This window comes from Oncorhynchus keta, chromosome 20 (assembly GCF_023373465.1).
Source record: "Oncorhynchus keta strain PuntledgeMale-10-30-2019 chromosome 20, Oket_V2, whole genome shotgun sequence".
Lineage (NCBI taxonomy): Eukaryota > Metazoa > Chordata > Actinopteri > Salmoniformes > Salmonidae > Oncorhynchus > Oncorhynchus keta.
In genome coordinates, this window is record NC_068440.1 from 31,854,725 (window position 1) to 31,875,564 (window position 20,840).

Consider the following 20,840-nt stretch of genomic DNA (forward strand, 5'->3'; position numbering starts at 1 on the left):
GAGATGAGGGATGAAAAAGCTGCGACATTGGAGAAAGATACAAACAGGCTAAAGGGGAATGTCAACAAGATTGAAACCAAAGTTAATGAACTTAAAAAGGAGAATGCCGTTCTGAGAGAAGCCTTACTTGACATACAGACTAGATCCATGAGAGAGAATCTAGTACTTACAGGTATCCAGGAGAAAGAAGGAGAAGTTCCTGAATCTGTCATTAGAGAGTTCCTCCTTGCAGCGCTTCAGATTCCACGCAAAGCTATCAACAAAATCCGACTCGAATGTGTACACCACTTCGGAAAGAGAAGGCAGAGGTATGAACGCCCAATAGTTGACAAATTTGCTTTCTTTAAAGATAAAATAATGGTTAAAAGCCTGGGTAAAAGACTTGCTGGAACCCAAATTGGCATGAATCACCAGTTCCCGAAGGAAATTGCAGAACGGTGAAAGGTTCTGTATCCAATGTTCAATGGCATATATATTCAAGGAAAGTAGATTTAAAGGGAAACGAGTAGCTCTTGTCGTCGATAAACTATATATTGATAACCAGTTGTTCAGAGACACAAAGACGACTCCATGGCTGCAAAGTTCTTATAGATGAGGAAAATGATGAAACACAATTCTAGCCCGGTTATGGATTGTAACAATACAACAAAAAATATAGCTTTTCTATACATCTTCAAATAGAACTAATTGGAACACAAAAGCACTAATTCAACATGGTGAAGATAAAAACTCAGTAAACAGAAGGCGCAGTATGTGTGGATGGATGGATGGATGGATGGATGGATGGATGGATGGATGGATGGATGGTGTGGTGTGTGTTTTTTTATGTTTGGGAAAGTGTGGCATTGAGTGAGAAAGGAAATGGTTGCATATACCAGAACCAATGTTCGATGAATTAATGAATTACACATCTTATTTATTTATTGTCCTATCATGGGGAGCTACATTTTTAAATAGATTATAGATCTAATAGCTGACTTTGAAAAGGCTTTTGATAAAGTACGAATGGAGTTTATATATAAATGCCTAAAATATTTCAATTTTGGGGAATCTCTTATAAAATGGGTTAAAGTTATGTATCGTAACCCTAGGTGTAAAATAGTAAATAATGGCTACATCTCAGAAGGGTTTAAACTATCAATTACCAATTAAATGGTCTGACAGAGATGTGGACATACTCGGTATGTAAATCCCAAAAGAAAGATATTTTTTATAGAAAGAGCAAAAATAGATAAGCTCTTGCGACCATGGAAAGAAAAATACCTGTCTATTTGTGAAAAATCAGTGTACCTTTTTGCTTATGGTTTTACCTACACCTAGTGACCTGCTCTTTAAATGATATGAACAAAAAATATTACATTTGATTTGGAATGACAAGCCAGACAAAATTAAAAGGGCCTATTTATATAACGAATATGAATTAGGAGGGCAGAAATGATTAAATATTAAAGCATTAGACCTCTCACAAAAGTTATACTTCCATCCAAACTGGTTCTCTAGTAAATTGATAGGGATGTCTCATCCCATGTTCAAGAATGGCCTTTTCCCTTTATTCAGATTACACCTGCTCACTTTCGGTAGTTTGAAAAGGAAATTATCTCTAAAATACTGTTATTTTTTAAACAAGCCTTAGAAAGAAGTTGGTCGCAATTTCAGTTTAATCCACCTGAAAAGACAGGACAAATAATACAACAAATATTGAAACTATAAACTCAAATATACTAATTGATAAAATAAAACATATTTTTCGAAGAAAAAAAAAAAAGGTGTAATTGTAGTGAATGATATCATAAATAGGACTGGTGGAGTTGTCACACATGCAGCTAACACAGACATATGGAAATGTCTGCTCTACCCAAAATTACAACCAACTAATTGCAGCATAAACACAGAAATGGAAGAGGCAAGTAGAAGGGAAAAAGTAAGGAACTTGTATGTCGGCCCTGTTTTAAAGAACATAAATATTTAACGAAAAGTGTGATAAATAAAAACATTTACCAATTTAATTTAAGGCCCAAAAGATTGACAGCTGTGCCATATAAATTGCAAAATAGTTGTGAAGAGATTTTCGATGTACCCATTCCATGGCACATGGTTTATGAATTGATACACAAAACAACGCCGGATTCAAAATTAAATTAAAATTACTATACAAACTTCTTGCAACCAATATAATGTTATATATATGGGAGACACAATCTTCCCAGCTCTGCAGATTTTGCTGTGAGGAGGCAGTTAGATCATGTATTTTGGTATTGTCCATATGTAGCTCATTTTTGGTCACAGGTCCAGGAATGGCTGAAGAATTGCAACATTTGCCTAGAACTAACACTACAGATAGCAATACTGGGTGATTTGAAAAGCCATAGTCAATCAATCAATAATACAATCATTATTTTAGCAAAAATGTTTATTTTTAATTTACAATCCATAGAAGCTATGAGAATAGAAAGGTTCAGTACTTTTGTGAAGCATCACAGCACAGTTGAAAAATATATGGCGAATAGAAATCTGAAATGGATGATGTTGAGAGACAGATGGGAGGGGTTGAGTGGAGCTGAAGGGTGGGACTAATAACAAGATAAACCATGTAAAACATACGGGGTCTGTAGAATGTATATAGGTTCAGAAATGTTGTGAAATAGCATAGTTACAAATAGAAATCAAACTGAATGGACATCAGAAAAAGAGGAAGGACTAAAAACAAACAAAATATAACTATTGTAAAATAGGTTGTGTCTATAAAATGTGTATAAGATGTATAAACGGAAGGTAGAAGCCTAAGTGTTATTGGTAATTTGTTTACTCCAATTGAGTGAAGGGTGGTAGGGTTTGCAGGGAATGATAAAGGTATATTCTAAAAATAGTATGTATATCTATATATGTATATATGTGGATATGTATGCATATGTGTATGTACGTGTATGTATATGGATATATATATTTTTACCAAAAAAAGATATGGGGGATTGGAACTGAGGCAGACAATTACATTGATGGGAGCAACAATCTTTCCTCAATATTAAGCTGATCCACCCCTAAAAAAAGCCTCACTGAAGACTAACAAATCAGCTCCCACATCATAATCATTTTCTCTCAGCCAATCATCAGTCATTCGTGTAAATACCGTGCATGTTGAATGCCCTTCCCTATACGTGTGCTGACAGTCTGTTGTCAAGTTATTGACTGTAGTATTGTGTCTGGTTAAAATGTAATACAGGCTGATTGGTCAGCTGTTTGAGCCAGTAAACAGGGCTTTACTATTCTTGGGTAGCGAAATGACTTTTGCTTCTCTCCAGGCCTGAGGGAACACACTTTCCTGTAGGCGTAGATTGAAGAGATGGCCAATAGGAGTGACAATATCATTCGCTGTCATCCTCAGTAGTTTGTATGTCATCAGACCCGGTGACTTGTCATTGTTGATAGACAACAATCATTTTGTCACCTCTTCTACACTCACTATACGCAATTCAAAATTACAATGCTTGTCTTTTATTATTTGGTCAATTCCTGGATGTGTAGGTTTGGCGTTTGTTGCTGGCATGTCATGTCTAAATGTACAAATCTTGCCAATGAAAAAATCATTAAAGTAGTTGCCAATATCAGTGGGTTTTGTGATGAATGAGCCATCTGATTCAATGAATGATGGAACCGAGTTTAACTTTCTGCCCAAAATGTAATTTAATGTGCTGCAAAGCTTTTTACCATAATTCTTTATAGCATTTATCTTTGTTTCACAGCATATTTTCTCCTTCTTTTTGTTCTGTTTAGTCACATAATTTCTCAATTTGCAATAGGTTTGCAATAGGTTTGCAATAAGTTTGCAATAGGTTTGCAATAGGTTTGCCATAGGTTTGCAATAGGTTTGCCATAGGTTTGCCATAGGTTTGCCATAGGTTTGCAATAGGTTTGCCATAGGTTTGCAATAGGTTTGCCATAGGTTTGCAATAGGTTTGCCAATTGGTTATGTAGCCAGACATATTTGCCATTCCTTTTGTCCCACCCCACTCAACCATAACATTTTTAAATTCCTCATCAGTCCATGCAGATGTAACAGTTTTTACAGTCCTTTTCTTTATGGTGCATTGCTTATTAGTAACAGGAGTAAGCAATTTCATAAATGTGTCAAGTGCAGCATCTGGTTGCTCCTCATTACATGCCACAGACCAGCAAATAGTCTTTACATCATCAACATAGGAATCATTACAACGCCTCTTGTAAGGACAGTACTTCTTATACACTATATTAAGTCCAGCCTTTGGAACTTTGGTTTTCCTAGATATGGCTACTATATTGTCATCACTACATCCAATGGATTTGCATACTGCTTTACAGCAAATTTCTTCAGGGTTAGTAAAAATGTGATCAATACATGTTGATTATTTCATTCCTGTGCTGTTTGTAAATACCCTGGTAGATTGACTGACAACCTGAACCAGGTTGCAGGAACTGGTTACAGTGGGTGGGCAGCTTAATGAAAGCCAGTCGATATTTAGGTCACCCATGAAAATAAACTCTCTGTTGATATCATATACATTATCAAGATTTTCAATACATTTGCAAAGATTTCAAAGAACATGTTTTCACTCTTCCATTATTGAATATTGTGTGTAGATGGGTGAGATTTCTTTTTACATTGAATCATTTTTGAATTCACGCTGTGTAACACAAAAGCATATAGAATAAGTCCAGGGGTATGAATGCATTCTGAAGGCTCTGTACGATGTACCAGTGTATGCACACGTGTGCCTTGTGGAGCACTGGTCATGGGATTATTGTTTCATTTATACAGGAGGCGGAGGAAGATACATCAGGTTTTTTGGAAATTTAAACTGTGCACATTTTTTTACCCCAAAATTAATCAATCGATATTGTTGTCATTTAACAACAGTCAATATACTGTACAAAAATGAGGAAGTCGACACTCCAAGCTATTTCAAAATGAAATCAGTAACTGGAACTGTGTTGCAAGAGAGAACCTATACCCATAATGCTGCCAGAAACACAATAAAGGCAGAAGGCTTATTTCCATTGAGGTCCTCTGTTCGATTTCTCGTCCCTGAGTCGCACAACGCCGTCTTGGAAGAAAATCTCATTCAGACCTACATGATCTTAACAAGGTGAAAGCACCTCAAAAATGTAGCTTCACTGCATCAAGGTGGACATTGCCTCCGACTCTATATACACACAGGAGAACATCCTGAATTGACTGGTAATAATAGGGGCAAGAAGTGATAGGAATATCATTACAAACTCAGAAAATCACAGCAAAACTAGTTAGGGAGCTCACATAGCAATCAATAGAGCTATTCCATTTGTTTCCCTCGCTCTCTCTCTCTCCCAGTTCTCTCTCTCTCTCTCTCTCTCTCTCTCTCTCTCTCTCTCTCTCTCTCTCTCTCTCTCTCTCTCTTTCTACCCCTGTTCTCATCTCCCTCCCGCAGTTCTACAGAGCCAAGAACGTTGCCATGGTGATGGCTGCATTCTGCAGTAGCAGCAGTGGGATCGTCTCTCTCCCTCTCATCTCTCTCTCCCTCTTAACTCTCTCTCCCTCTCCCCCTCTCTCTCTCTTACCCCCTCTCTCTCTCCCTCTCCCCCCTCTCTCTCCCTCTCATATCTCTCTGTCTCATCTCTCTCTCCCTCTCCCCCTCTTTCTCTCTCCCTCTCATCTCTCTCTCCCTCTACCCCATCTCTCTCCCTCTCATCTCTCTCCCTCTCATCTCTCTCTCCATCTCCCCCTCTCTCTCCCTCCCCCTCTCTCATCTCTCTCTCCCTCTCCCCCTCTCTCTCTCTCATTTCTCTCTCCCTCTCCCCCCTCTCTCCCTCTCATCTCTCTCTCCCTCTCCCCCCTCTCTCTTCCCCCTCTCCCTCTCATCTCTCTCTCCCTCTCATCTCTCTCTCCCTCTCCCCCTCTCTCCCTCGCATCTCTCTCTCCCTCCCCCTCTCTCTCTCATCTCTCTCTCCCTCTCCCCCTCTCTCTCCCTCTCATCTCTCTCTCCCTCTCTCCCCTCTCTCTTCCCCCTCTCCCTCTCATCTCTCTCTCCATCTCCCCCTCTCTCTCCCTCCCCCTCTCTCATCTCTCTCTCCCTCTCCCCCTCTCTCCCTCTCATCTCTCATCTCTCTCTCCTCCCACTCCCCCCCTCTCTCTCCCTCTCATCTCTCTCTCCCTCTCCCCCTCTCTCTTCCCCCTCTCCCTCTCATCTCTCTCTCCCTTTCATCTCTCTCTCCCACTCCCCCTCTCTCTCCCTCTCATCTCTCTCTCCCTCTCCCCCCTCTCTCTCTTCCCCCTCTCCTCTCATCATCTCTCTCTCCCTTTCATCTCTCTCTCCCTCTCCCCCCCTCTCCCTCTCATCTCTCTCTCCCTCCCCTCTCCCTCTCATCTCTCTCTCCTCCCCCTCTCCTTCCCCCTCTCCCTCTCTCTCTCCCTCTCTCTCTCTCTCTCCCTCTCCCCTCTCTCTTCCCCCTCTCCCTCTCATCTCTCTCTCCCTCTCATCTCTCTCTCCCCCTCCCCCTCTCTCTTCCCCTCTCTCTTCCCCCTCTCCCTCTCATCTCTCTCTCCCTCTCCCCTCTCTCTCCCTCTCATCTCTCTCTCCCTCTCCCCCCTCTCTCTCCCCCCTCTCTTTCCCTCTCATCTCTCTCTCTCTCCCTCTCCCCCCTCTCTCTTCTCCCCTCTCTCTCTCTAATCTCGCTTGCTCTCTCTCACACATCATTTCGAGATATCACATCACACCATGTTTTGTTCATTACTATTGTATTTCAGATTTGTACTCACATATTGCATAACAATGTATTTAAGTGCTACACTTGGACTTACAGGTATGCATTGCATATCTATAGGAGGCACATATATTTGTAGTGTATGTTTAGGCTTCTGTATATAGCTAACATAGTCTGTCTGTGTGTGCCTCACATAATTATGTCCTTTCCAAATGAAAACCAAATGTGAGGTCCAGGTGACACCCTAGTCCCTATGTAAGGCACTTCATTAGATCAGAGCCCCTTTGAGCCCTATAGGGAATAGGGTGCCATTTAGGGACGCAGGCCCATACTACCGTGCTACAGTAAGAGGTGTGCAGTACAGAGCACAATTAAATATGTGCTTTCAACGTTGCATGCCAGCCACTTCCCAGCCCAAAATAGTCTAGAAAAATGTAATGCAGCTTTTAATCTCTCTCTCTCTCTCTCTCTCTCTCTCTCTCTCTCTCTCTCTCTCTCTCTCTCTCTCTCTCTCTCTCTCTCTCTCTCTCTCTCTCTCTCTCTCTCTCTCTCTCTCTCTCTCTCTCTCTCTCTCTCTCTCTCTCTCTCTCTCTCTCTCTCTCTCTCTCTCTCTCTCTCTCTCTCTCTCTCTCTCTCTCTCTCTCTCTCTCTCTCTCTCTCTCTCTCTCTCTCTCTCTCTCTCTCTCTCTCTCTCTCTCTCTCCTCTCTCTCTCTCTCTCTGCCAAACCTCCTATCTGTCCCTATGCAGTGTGACAACGCCAAGGGATTGAGGGCCTTCTTCGACGCCATATGCTACGGACCCAAACACCTGATGATCTTCGGAGGGGTGTGTCCTTCTGTCACATCCATCATCGCTGAGTCACTGGAGGGGTGGAACCTGGTGCAGGTAGGACCAAGTCTGGTTGTGATGAGGAGGATAGGTTGGTCTGTTCCAGCTGGATTTGACCTCTTTTTGGGAGTTGTCTTTCTATTTAGCTTTGGTGTGGTTCCCTCTTGATATGATGTGAGATGGGACAAATGCGAGTTTTGAGTTGTTAGGATAAGTGTGCGTGTGTGTGTGTGTCCGTGCGTACCCGTGCATGTGCAAAGTGTATGTGTGTGTGGGCTTGAGGTTGGAACCACAGTGACAGGACATGCAAGTTTGCTAATTGAGTAATTTGTATGTTTGTTATTGGCTGAGCCCATAGTCTTATGGTTCTGTAGATGGGGTCTGGGCTGGGGTCTCTGAGAAGTCCTAAATCATGGCTTAATCCTTCATTAACCTCACCAGGGGAAATGTCTAATTGGTAAGTCTTTAATCCGGGACGATCCTTATCCATTTCATAAAACCAAAGACGGAAGAAGAAAACAGGAAATATCAAGGCTGTGCCGCAAATGGCATCCTTACCCTGAATAGCCCTATGGACCCTGGTCAAACTAGTGCAGTACATAGGGAGGAATGCATTAGTTTGTTTCTCGTGTTACCATGTTTTTTCTCTCTCTGCACTGTTGGGAAAGGCTTTTCATTTACCTGTCTTATATCAGCTTGCTTGCGTTCAGATGGGAAGGGCTGAAACATTTGAGGTGTGTCCTTAAAAACATGATTCAAAGTGCATATTTCAGGCAACACTGGTGGGGATATTTAAGATCAACAAAAAGCTGGTTTTAGCAGTAACACGGTTGGTTATGGAATTCATTTTGACAGCGGAAACTCAGCATATCTAGCCGTGATGCACACTGTCCATATGAACATGGGACTAGAGTAATATGCTTCTGGTGCCTGTATACTTCGTATTAAGAAACATAAAAATGAATGCTTTTTCGTTTTATTTGATAAAAACCAAGCATAGTGTCCCCTCTTCTCAATGAAGGCTGTTTTTTTCCTGCCCGATGCAATAAAGTAGGCTAGTCAAGACCGTCGGTAAAGGGTTTGGCTCTTGACACGGCTTGGAAATACATTTTAATCACGGTAGCAAAACAGTGAGCTGACATTCCCTTTTTATCTGTGTATTGTAGGCAGTGTGATCTGTAAGATGGTTGAAATATGTTCATAAAACTTTATATTTGGGAGCAGTATAACGGTGAGAGGACATCCTCCCTTTCTCTTTATATTGGACCTATTGGACCCAGCCACTGTGAAACGTCTGGATGTGCATAAAACCCTCCATAATCTGCATCAATGTTTTAAAATTATATGCTTACAGGGAGCAATTACGGTGCCTGTAAGTGTATTTAGACTATTTAAAACTAGTTGTTGTTTCATTTTGTTTAGAATTTGACTAGAATTATTCACTCTCTTTTTATTCAATAATGAATTCTATCTTGCTTATTGACAATATTTGTCATGTCCATGCTCAGCCATGTTGTAATTTACAGTAGACCTAGCAGCTATATCAGTGTGCATGCTATGTAGGCCTATATATTTACACAATGAAGCCATGCAATTACTTAGAACAATGTGGACTGCAAACACGTTCAAGGAAACGTATTTAGCAAAGATGGGCTAGGTCTACATTTTCGTAAGTAGTTTCTGTAAGCTATTTAACAAACTATAACGGACTAACATTTGGAATTGGAGTTGATTCCAAGCAATACATAAAAGACCGTAAATACACAACTGGTAGCAACTACATATTTAGCCATGGAGCACCTTCTGATTGGCCAGTGAGGGGCCAAGCCTCTCTATTCATCAAAACCCAGCCCCTTTGTGTCACTGACAGCACTGCGTTGATCATTTTTTGTTGTGTAAATAGCAAAAAGGATTTCTGACACACCCCTGAACCTATAGCGCTACCGCCAGCTCTTAGATTTACCATTGAGTTATGCTTGTTCAAATTGAGCCCTGAAAAGTCAGTGACTTTTTTCCAAGCCTTGAAGAGGTGTCATTATGGTGAGATACTGTCAATTAATGGTGAGGAAGTGTAGTGGTGGTTCAGTACAGTCATCTCTGTGGAAGAGGGCCCTGGTGAACGTACACCCCTTGGCAAGGTGTACTCTAAGGCCATTCTTCAAGGTCTGATTGAAGCATTTCACTCCTCCATTGGCCTGGGGGTGGTAGTATGCTGTGCGGACATGTTGTTTTCTAACATCAGAAAGATGACAAAGTCCTCTTGGACCTGACTAGTGTCCCCTTCAATTAGTCATTAGAGGCCGACTCTTGTCTTTAAAGTTCACTGATTCAAAACCTTTGTGTTTGAGAATGTAATTGCAGTCGGATTGGCAAAGACTCCAAATGAACCGCTAAATTAAATGTACCAAAACCATACTATTCAAGGACTTCCATTTTCAATTCCAAATCCCTGGACCTTCATAGGAGGTGCAGTTAATCGGCTTGACTCACTGATGAAACTCAAACTGCTTTTGGATAATTTACAGTACCACTATGTTCTACTCTGGTTTCTTTGCAGATCCAGATTGCACTAGGCTAGCTAGATGCCTCTCTCCATCTCCCTCTCTAGGCCCATTTACTTTCATCTGTCTCCCAGTGGAAGGAAGCAGACCCTGTGCCAGGAACAGGGCAGGGCTGCAGGAGGCTGCCTGGCTCCAAGCTGCAGACGTAGGCCAGTGCATTGGGCCCTGACGTCAGCAGCCAGTGGGAGGTGCATTACTTTCCATGTCTGAACTATATGTATCAGCCTCATAAGAATTCTGTGAGGAGAGAGGAAGCGAGGAATAATATGTGTGGGAAGTTTTCTGGGATACTATATAGGCATTGATTGTTGCTATTATCATGGATAAAGGGAATTTGAGACATTTGAGGGGAAATGCACGATTGAGTGAATAGGTGTAACCCGGCTTTTGAATTGAGGCATTTTATTGGAAAATATCCATATTTTCCATGGCTTCTAATGTGCTGCCCTAAATGAAAAGATAAAAAACGTAATTTCCATATAAAAAGCAGAGACAGCTAGACAGTATTTAGACAGTGTCTATTAGCAACTTCACTGGACAACAATTCCTGAGAAATTTTTCATTATACAGTATATTCATTTACATATTTGTAAAAATAGATTTTTAATCAAGGAAGTGCCCCCCCCCCACACACACACTTGCAATGTTGCAGAACCATGATCAGTTTGCAGGCCCCATCTGCCATTGAATTTATAAAACTACTGATCCTCAAGCAGCTCTCTCACTCACATCCATATTGGGGCTCACGTCTCATGGTATTGTTGAAGATACAGGCTCATCCTCTCTGCTAAGCACCAATTACTCTTTATAGCAGTGCTGTGTAGAGTACAGTAAGCTATGTGGCGATGAAAATGACTGCAAAAGCAAATTAAATGGAAGATAAGAATGCTACGAGGGCAAATAGACAGATGGTAAACGAGGGATGGAGAGATAGACGGAGGACAGCAAGCTTTGAGCATTGGCTGAGAGAGAAAGAGAGAGAGAGAGAGAGAGAGAGAGAGAGAGAGAGAGAGAGAGAGAGAGAGAGAGAGAGAGAGAGAGAGAGAGAGAGAGAGAGAGAGAGAGAGAGAGAGAGAGAGAGAGAGAGAGAGAGAGAGAGAGAGAGAGAGAGAGAGAGAGAGAGAGAGAGAGAGAGAGAGAGAGGGGGATAAAGAGAGAGGGAAAAGAGGGAAAGGAGGGAGAGGGAGATGAAGAGAGAGGGAGAGAGAGATAAAGAGAGAGGAAGCGATAGAGAGAGATAAAGAGAGAGGAAGCGATAGAGAGAGTGGAAGGAAGAGAGAGAGAGAGAGGGGGGGAGTGAGAAAGCGAGAGAGAGAGAGAGAGAAACAATACGTTTGCGCTTCAAATAAACACACACTTTTCTTTCCTCAGGGCTGTATGGTGAGACCGGGATGCACTAGAACAGGCTGCAGCACCCTGCCTCACCCTACTAGAATCTGAAGTCAAATGTCTACATTTTGCTGATGATCTGGTGCTTCTGTCCCCAACCAAGGTGGGCCTACAGTAGCACGTATATATTCTGCACAGATTCTGTCAGATCTGGGCCCTGACAGTAAATGTCCAGTTGCCAGGATCACAAATACAAATTTCATCTAGATACCGTTGCCCTAGAGCACACAAAAAACTATACATACCTCGGCCTAAACATCAGCGCCACAGGCAAGAAGGGCCTTCTACGCCATCAAAAATAACATACAATTCGACATATCAATTAGAATCTGGCTACAAATACTTGAATCAGTTATAGAACCCCTTTCCCTTATGGATGTGAGGTTTGGGATCCACTCACCAACCAAGAATTCACAAAATGGGACAAACCCCAAATTGAAACTCTGCATGCAGATTCTGCAAAAATATCCTCTGTGTAGAATGTAAAACACTAAATAATGCATGGATAGAAGAATTAGGCCGATACCCGCTAATTATCCAAATCCAAAAAAGAGACGTTAAATTCTACAACCACCTAAAAGGAAGTGATTCCCAAACCTTCCATAACAAAGCCATCACCTACAGAGAGATGAACCTGGAGAAGAGTTCACTAAGCAAGCTGGTCCTGATGCTCTGTTCACAAACAGATCCCACAGAGCCCCAAGACAGCAACACAATATGACCCAACCATCACAAAAAAAAACAAAAAGATAATTACTTGAAACATTGGAAAGAATTAACAAAAAAACAGAACTACAATGCTATTTGGCCCTAAATAGAGAGTACACAGTGGCAGAATACCTGACCACTGTGACTGACCCAAAATTAAGGATAGCTTTGACTATGTACAGACTCAGTGAGCATAGCCTTGCTATTGAGAGAGGCTGCTGTAGGCAGACCTGGCTCTCAAGAGAAGACAGGCTATGTGCACACTGCCCACAAAATGAGGTGGAAACCGAGCTGCACTTCCTAACCTCCTGCCAAATGTATGACCATATTAGAGACATATATTTCCCTCAGATTAAAGAGACCCACAAATAATTTGACAGCAAATCCAATTCTGATCAACTCCCATATCTACTTGGTGAAATACAACAGTGTACAATCACAACAGTGTACAATCACAGCAGTGTACAATCACAACAGTGTACAATCACAACAGTGTACAATCACAACAGTGTACAATCACAGCAGTGTACAATCACAACAGTGTACAATCACAACAGTGTACAATCACAACAGTGTACAATCACAACAGTGTACAATCACAGCAGTGTACAATCACAACAGTGTACAATCACAACAGTGTACAATCACAACAGTGTACAATCACAACAGTGTACAATCACAACAGTGTACAATCACAGCAGTGTACAATCACAACAGTGTACAATCACAACAGTGTACAATCACAACAGTGTACAATCACAACAGTGTACAATCACAGCAGTGTACAATCACAACAGTGTACAATCACAACAGTGTACAATCACAACAGTGTACAATCACAACAGTGTACAATCACAGCAGTGTACAATCACAACAGTGTACAATCACAACAGTGTACAATCACAACAGTGTACAATCACAGCAGCACGATTTGTGACCTGTGTTGCCACAAGAAAAGGGCAACCAGTGAAGAACAAACACCATTGGAAGTACAACCCATATTTATGTATATATTTTTTTGCCTTTTGTACTTTTTTACATTTGAAACGTTTATGAGTGTAATATTTACTGTTCATTTCATATTGTTTATTTCACTTGCTTTGGTAATGTAAAAATGTTTCCCATGCCAGTAAAGCCCTTTTGATTGTATTGAGAGAGAGAGGGAGAGAGAGGGTGGGGGGAGGCAGAGAAAGAGAAAGAGAAGGAGAGAGAGGGAGGGAGGGGGAGAGAGAAAGACAGAAAGGGGGGCAGAGAAAGAGAAGGAGAGAGAGGGAGGGGGAGAGAGAAAGACAGAAAGGGTGGGGGGGGCAGAGAAAGAGAAAGAGAAGGAGAGAGAGGGAGGGGTGAGAGAAAGACAGAAAGGGTGGGGGGCAGAGAAAGAGAAGGAGAGAGGGAGGGGGGAGAGAGAAAGACAGAGAGGGTGGGGAGGAAGAGAAAGAGAAGGAGAGAGAGGGAGGGGGGAGAGAGAGAAAGAGAAGGAGAGAGAGGGAGGGAGGGGGAGAGAGAAAGACAGAGAGGGTGGGGGCAGAGAAAGAGAAGGAGAGAGAGGGAGGGGGAGAGAGAGAAAGAGAAGGAGAGAGAGGGAGGGATAGGGAGAGAGAAAGACAGAGAGGGCGGAGAGGAAGAGAAAGAGAAGGAGAGAGAGGGAGGGGGGAGAGAGAGAAAGAGAAGGAGAGAGAGGGAGGGAGGGGGAGAGAGAAAGACAGAGAGGGTGGGGAGGAAGAGAAAGAGAAGGAGAGAGAGGGAGGGGGGAGAGAGAGAAAGAGAAGGAGAGAGAGGGAGGGAGGGGGAGAGAGAAAGACAGAGAGGGTGGGGGCAGAGAAAGAGAAGGAGAGAGAGGGAGGGGGAGAGAGAGAAAGAGAAGGAGAGAGAGGGAGGGAGGGGGAGAGAGAAAGACAGAGAGGGTGGGGGCAGAGAAAGAGAAGGAGAGAGAGGGAGGGGGGAGAGAGAGAGACAGAGAGGGTGGGGGCAGAGAAAGAGAAGGAGAGAGAGGGAGGGGGGAGAGAGAGAAAGAGAAGGAGAGAGAGGGAGGGGGGAGAGAGAGAAAGAGAAGGAGAGAGAGGGAGGGAGGGGGAGAGAGAAAGACAGAGAGGGTGGGGGCAGAGAAAGAGAAGGAGAGAGAGGGAGGGGGGAGAGAGAGAGACAGAGATGGTGGGAGGCAGAGACAGAGAAGGAGAAGGAGAAAGAGGGAGAGAGGGGGCAGAGAAAGTGAGAAAGGGCGAGAAAGGGATTTGACAATGTAAACATGTTTCCAATGCCAATAAAGCCTTTTGAATTGAATTGAGAGAGAGAGAGAGAGAAAGAAAGAGAGAGAGAGAGAGAGAGAGAGAGAGAGAGAGAGAGAGAAATAAAAGGAGAAAGAGGGCGAGAGAGGGGGGCAGAGAAAGTGAGAGAGGGCTTTGACAATGTAAACCATATGTTTCCCATGCCAATAAAGTCATTTGAATTGAATTGAGAGAGATAGATGTGTGTTGTTCCAGACGTTATCTTATAGCTTGATCAACATGTTTTTTCATCTTTTTCACTTTGCAAAACAATTCTTGGCGACCTTCTTTATAGGAGGATTAAACATGCTCCTCTCAACTCCTCATTATATTACAGAAAACGCTTGCCCAAAAAACTTCTGGCACCAAGAATCTCGCTGGCGGGCATCCTGGGCCAAGACTCCAAATACGAGCCTTTCCTTTTGCCTGCTACAACAATTCATTGTTTCTGCTCCACATAATGGCAGAGAATGGTTCATTGACTCCAAGTATGGGTTTCTATTCTGTGGTAAATGGCTCATTGAGTGCCAGGAAATGCCCTCGTTGAATCTGTCGACCTCTCAGTCGCCAATTAGATGTCTGTGGAGGAGTCGCTGTTCATTTTCAGCTGCGTCTAGTGTGTAATGAAAAAGGATGTTCCCCAGTCATTTTCTCCTTGTAATTTGGAGGGGAAAGGGTAGATGGGGGGCACAGTTTAATGAGAGTATGTATATTCTTACATTAAGGTGTCATCTGTTATGCACGAATGGAACACTATACAGCAGGCCTATTATTTGTCACATTCCATGTTGTCTACATCCTGTCAATTCACTCAGCCCTCTGGGCTGTGCATCCCAAATCACAGCCTATTCCTTATGTAGTGCATTACTTTTGACCAGGGCCCATAGGGGAAGTAGTGTACTACTTTTGACCAAGGCTCATGGGGTAAGTAGTGTACTACTTTTAACCAAGGCCCATAGGGTAAGTAGTGTACTACTTTTGACCAAGGCCCATAGGGTAAGTAGTGTACTACTTTTGACCAGCGCCCATAGGGTAAGTAGTGTACTACTTTTGACCAAGGCCCATGGGGTAAGTAGTGTACTACTTTTGACCAAGGCCCATGGGGTAAGTAGTGTACTACTTTTGACCAAGGCCCATGGGGTAAGTAGTGTACTACTTTTGACCAAGGCCCATAGGGTAAGTAGTGTACTACTTTTGACCAGGGCCCATAGGGTAAGTAGTGTACTACTTTTGACCAAGACCCATGGGTAAGTAGTGTACTACTTTTGACCAGGGCCCATAGGGTAAGTAGTGTACTACTTTTGACCAAGACCCATGGGTAAGTAGTGTACTACTTTTGACCAAGGCCCATAGGGTAAGTAGTGTACTACTTTTGACCAGCGCCCATAGGGTAAGTAGTGTACTACTTTTGACCAAGGCTCATGGGGTAAGTAGTGTACTACTTTTAACCAAGGCCCATAGGGTAAGTAGTGTACTACTTTTGACCAAGGCCCATAGGGTAAGTAGTGTACTACTTTTGACCAAGGCCCATAGGGTAAGTAGTGTACTACTTTTGACCAAGGCCCATAGGGTAAGTAGTGTACTACTTTTGACCAAGGCCCATAGGGTAAGTAGTGTACTAGTTTTGACCAAGGCCCATAGGGTAAGTAGTGTACTACTTTTGACCAAGGCCCATAGGGTAAGTAGTGTACTACTTTTGACCAAGGCCCATAGGGGAAGTAGTGTACTACTTTTGACCAAGGCCCATAGGGGAAGTAGTGTACTACTTTTGACCAAGGCCCATAGGGTAAGTAGTGCGCTATGTAGAGAATAGGGTTCCATCTGTATTCGTAACCCATCCTTGATATAACAGAACTGAATTATGACAGCAGCAGATGATGAGAATGGAAAAACACACAACAGAATCGGTTACTATGCATTCTGGGTAAGTGGTGAGAGCATCAATGAAGCCATATGTATACATGAGAGGCATTTCTCTCCCAGTGCCAGTATTGATCGTAGCTGCTTCATTAGGCCAGCCAATTTAGAGACGAGAGACAAGCTGCATCTCTACTTCCAACCATCCATTCCTCCCTGCCTCTCTCCATGTTCTACATTATACAAACCTCAGTGTTGCTGCTATGCTTCTCTTTTTGGAAGGCAACATCACTGTGGATCACGTGTGTGTGTGTACGCGCGCGCGCATGTGTTTTTTTGCGTGTTTGCGTGCGTGTGTGTGTGCTGTTTGCGTGCGTGCGTGTGTGTGCGTGTGTGTGCTGTTTGCGTGCGTGCGTGTGTGTGCTGTTTGCGTGTGTGTGTGTGTGCTGTTTGCGTGCGTGCGTGCGTGCGTGCGTGCGTGTGTGTGTGTGCGTGCGTGCGTGCGTGTGTGTGTGTGTGTGTGTGTGTGTGTGTGTGTGTGCAATCCCTCTGCTGTACTAAACTCTTCAATAAAACATGAACTGCTGTTGTATTCTAGTGCTGTAGTCTATGGTATTCTGGCTCAGTTCACGTCAAATCTTTTCTTGTTCCGTATCCATATTTCATGGTTCCAAAATTTAGATTGAAATCCCAGGTTGGTGCAGAGGGGAGGATGAGGCAAGAGGCAAAGAGACATGAGCCAAGTGGACAGCAGGCCTATGGTCATTTCCATTCAGTCAATTCAGGAAGTAAACTGAATTAGAATGTCAGTTTACTTCTTGAATTGAATGAATTTAAATAGAATTGAGCCCAACACCGGTGGACAGGAATCTATGAACTGCTAGTTTGTTCTAGACTATCTATCTCCTGTCAGTTTGTTCTAGACTATCTATCTCCTGTCAGTTTGTTCTAGACTATCTATCTCCTGTCAGTTTGTTCTAGATTATCTCCTGTCAGTTTGTTCTAGACTATCTATCTCCTGTCAGTTTGTTCTAGACTATCTATCTCCTGTCAGTTTGTTCTAGACTATCTCCTGTCAGTTTGTTCTAGACTATCTCCTGTCAGTTTGTTCTAGACTATATCCTGTCAGTTTGTTCTAGACTATCTATCTCCTGTCAGTTTATTGTAGACTATCTATCTCCTGTCAGTGTTCTAGACTATCTATCTCCTGTCAGTTGGTTCTAGACTATCTATCTCCTGTCAGTTGGTTCTAGACTATCTATCTCCTGTCAGTTTATTGTAGACTATCTATCTCCTGTCAGTGTTCTAGACTATCTATCTCCTGTCAGTGTTCTAGACTATCTATCTCCTGTCAGTGTTCTAGACTATCTATCTCCTGTCAGTTGGTTCTAGACTATCTATCTCCTGTCAGTTGGTTCTAGACTATCTATCTCCTGTCAGTTTATTGTAGACTATCTATCTCCTGTCAGTGTTCTAGACTATCTATCTCCTGTCAGTGTTCTAGACTATCTATCTCCTGTCAGTTGGTTCTAGACTATCTATCTCCTGTCAGTTGGTTCTAGACTATCTATCTCCTGTCAGTTTATTGTAGACTATCTATCTCCTGTCAGTGTTCTAGACTATCTATCTCCTGTCAGTGTTCTAGACTATCTATCTCCTGTCAGTTTATTGTAGACTATTTGTCTCCTGTCAGTTTGTTCTAGACTATTTATCTCCTTAGGTTAAAAACACAGTAAACCATTTTTGAAGAAGTCTGTTTCTATCCCTCCTTACTAGTTATTAATTAACAAACAGAGAGATTGACACAGTGGTTTGGCCTGGGGTGGGGATGTAACACAGTGGGGGTCAGAGACAGGGCAGTAAGTGGGTATCCTCGGCTAGGCCACTTAGTCTGTGTGAGTCAGAACAGGACATGACCGTGAGGACAAAAGTCTGGGTCGGTTAACACAGGCAATTAGTGAGTCTTATACTGTCTTAATGCTCCCGACCACGACTCAGAGGACACACACACACACACACACACACACACACACACACACACACACACACACACACACACACACACACACACACACACACACACACACACACACACACACACACACACACACACACACACACACACACACACACACACACACACACACACACACACACATTGTGGAGCCCCTGGACTCGACCAATAAGAACTCTTGCTTATAGTTATTTATCACACTCGGGCACCAAAGTAATGGACACACTACTTTCATATTACATATCCTGATCTGATAGCATTCACACTAATTGGGTCTGGGATCCAACTCCTGTGGGGGTTTAACTGGACTTCTGTTTACCTCTTACTAAATGTGTTGTCATCCTGGAATGCTCATTGTACATAAGACACAGGTTGGGTGTAGCCCTTTACACTCAAATCAAATGTTATTGGTCACATACACATTGTTAGCAGTTGTTAATGCGAGTGTAGCGAAATGCTTGTGCTTCTAGTTCTGACAGTGCAGTACTATCTAACAAGTAATCTAACAATTCCACAACAACTACCTAATACACACAAACCTGAAGGGATGGAATAAGAATATGTATATATAAATATATGGATGAGCGATGGCTGAGCGGCATAGGCAAGATGCAATAGATGGTATAAGATACAGTATATACATATGAGATGAGTAATGTAGCGTATGTAATGTTGCTAAAGTGCCATTATTTAAAGTGACAAGTGATCCATTTATTAAAGTGGCCAATGATTTGAGTCTGTATGTAGGCAGCAGCCTCTCTGAGTGTGTGATTACTGTTTAACAATCTGAAGGCCTTGAGATAGAAGCTGTTTTTCAGTCTCTCGGTCCCAGCTTTGATGCACCTGTACTGACCTCGCCTTGGTAGCGGTGTGAACAGGGAGTGGCTTGGGTGGTTGTCATCCTTGATTATCTTTTTGGCCTTCCTGTGACATCGGGTGCTGTAGGTGTCCTGGAGGGCAGGTAGTTTGCCCCCGTGATGCGTTGTGCAGACCACACCACCTTCTGGAGAGCCTTGCGGTTGAGGGCGGTGCAGTTGCCGTACCAGGCGGTGATACAGCCCGACAGGATGCTCTCAATTGTGCATCTGTAAAAGTTTGTGAAGGTTTTAGGTGACAAGCCAAATTTCTTCAGCCTTGAGTATACTGCTAGCCAATGCCCAGTCTCTTGACAACAAGGCAGACGAAATTCGAGCCAGGATTCCATTCCAGAGAGACATAAGCGATTGTAACATTCTTTACTTCACGGAAACATGGCTCTCTCGGGATATGTTGTCGGTTCAGCCGTCGGGCTTCTCCATGCATCACGCCAAAAGAGATAAACTCCTCTCTGGGAAGAGGAAGGACGGGGGTGTATGCTTCATGATTAACGACTCATGGTGTAATCATAACAACATACAGGAACTCAAGTCATTCTGCTCACCCAATCTAGAATTCCTTACAATCAATTGCAGGACATTTTACCTACCAAGGGAATTCTCGTCAGTTATAGTCACAGCTGTGTACATTCCCCCTCAAGCAGACACCAAGACGGCCATCAAGGAACTTCACTGGACTATATGCAAACTGGAAACCATACATCCTGAGGCTGCATTTATTGTAGCTCGGGATTTTGACAAAGCTAATTTGAGAACAAGGTTACCTAAATTCCACCAGCATATTGATTGCGCTACGTGTATGGGCAAGACCCTCGACCACTGCTAATCTTCCACGTGCACACAAAGCCCTCCCTCGCCCTTAGGAAAATCTGACCACGCCACCTTGCTCCTACAGGCCTATAGGCAAAACCTCAAGAAGGGTGTACCAGTGACGAGGACCATTCAACGCTGGTCCGACCAATCGGAAGCCACGCTTCAAGATTGTTTTGAAGACGCGGACTGGAATATGTTCCGGTCAGCCTCAGAAAACAATATGCTGACTCGGTGAGTGTGTTTATAAAGAAGAGCATTGGAGATGTTATACCCACTGTGACAATTAAAACCTACCCTAACCAGAAACCGTGGATGGATGGTGGCATTCTCGCAAAACTGAAAGGGCAATCCACCGCATTTAACCATGGAAAGAGGTCTGGGAATATGACTGAATTTAAACAGTGTAGTAATTCCCTCTGCAAGGCAATTAAACAAAGGAAATGCCAGTACAGGGACAAAGTGGAGTCGCAATTCAACGGCTCAGACACGAGACGTATGTGGCAGGGTCTACAGGAAATCACAGACTACAAAAAGAAAACCAGCCACGTCACGGACACCAACGTCATGCTTCCAGACAAACTAAACACCTTCTTTGCCCGCTTTGAGGATAATAAAGTGCCACCGTCGCAGCCCGCTAACAAGGACTGTGCACCGCACCCCCCCCACTTTCCTCCTCCTTGGCTGACATGGGTAAAATATTTAAAAGTGTTAACCCTCGCAAGGCTTCTGGCCCAGGCGCCATCCCCAGCCGAGTCCTCAGACCAGCTGTCTGGTGTGTTTACGGACATATTCAATAGCCCTCTATCTCTGTTTTCC

The 20,840-nt window shown here is 43.1% G+C and overlaps 1 protein-coding gene across 1 annotated transcript in view; it reads left to right on the top strand.

Moving 5' to 3' along the window:
- Positions 1-20,840, top strand: part of LOC118399002 (gamma-aminobutyric acid type B receptor subunit 2-like) — a 448,447-nt gene that overhangs the window by 114,382 nt on the left and 313,225 nt on the right. Inside the window, exon 2 of the mRNA XM_052472644.1 lies at positions 7,463-7,600. Coding sequence (XP_052328604.1) covers positions 7,463-7,600 — 138 coding nt within the window. The remainder of the gene's footprint in view (positions 1-7,462; positions 7,601-20,840) is intronic.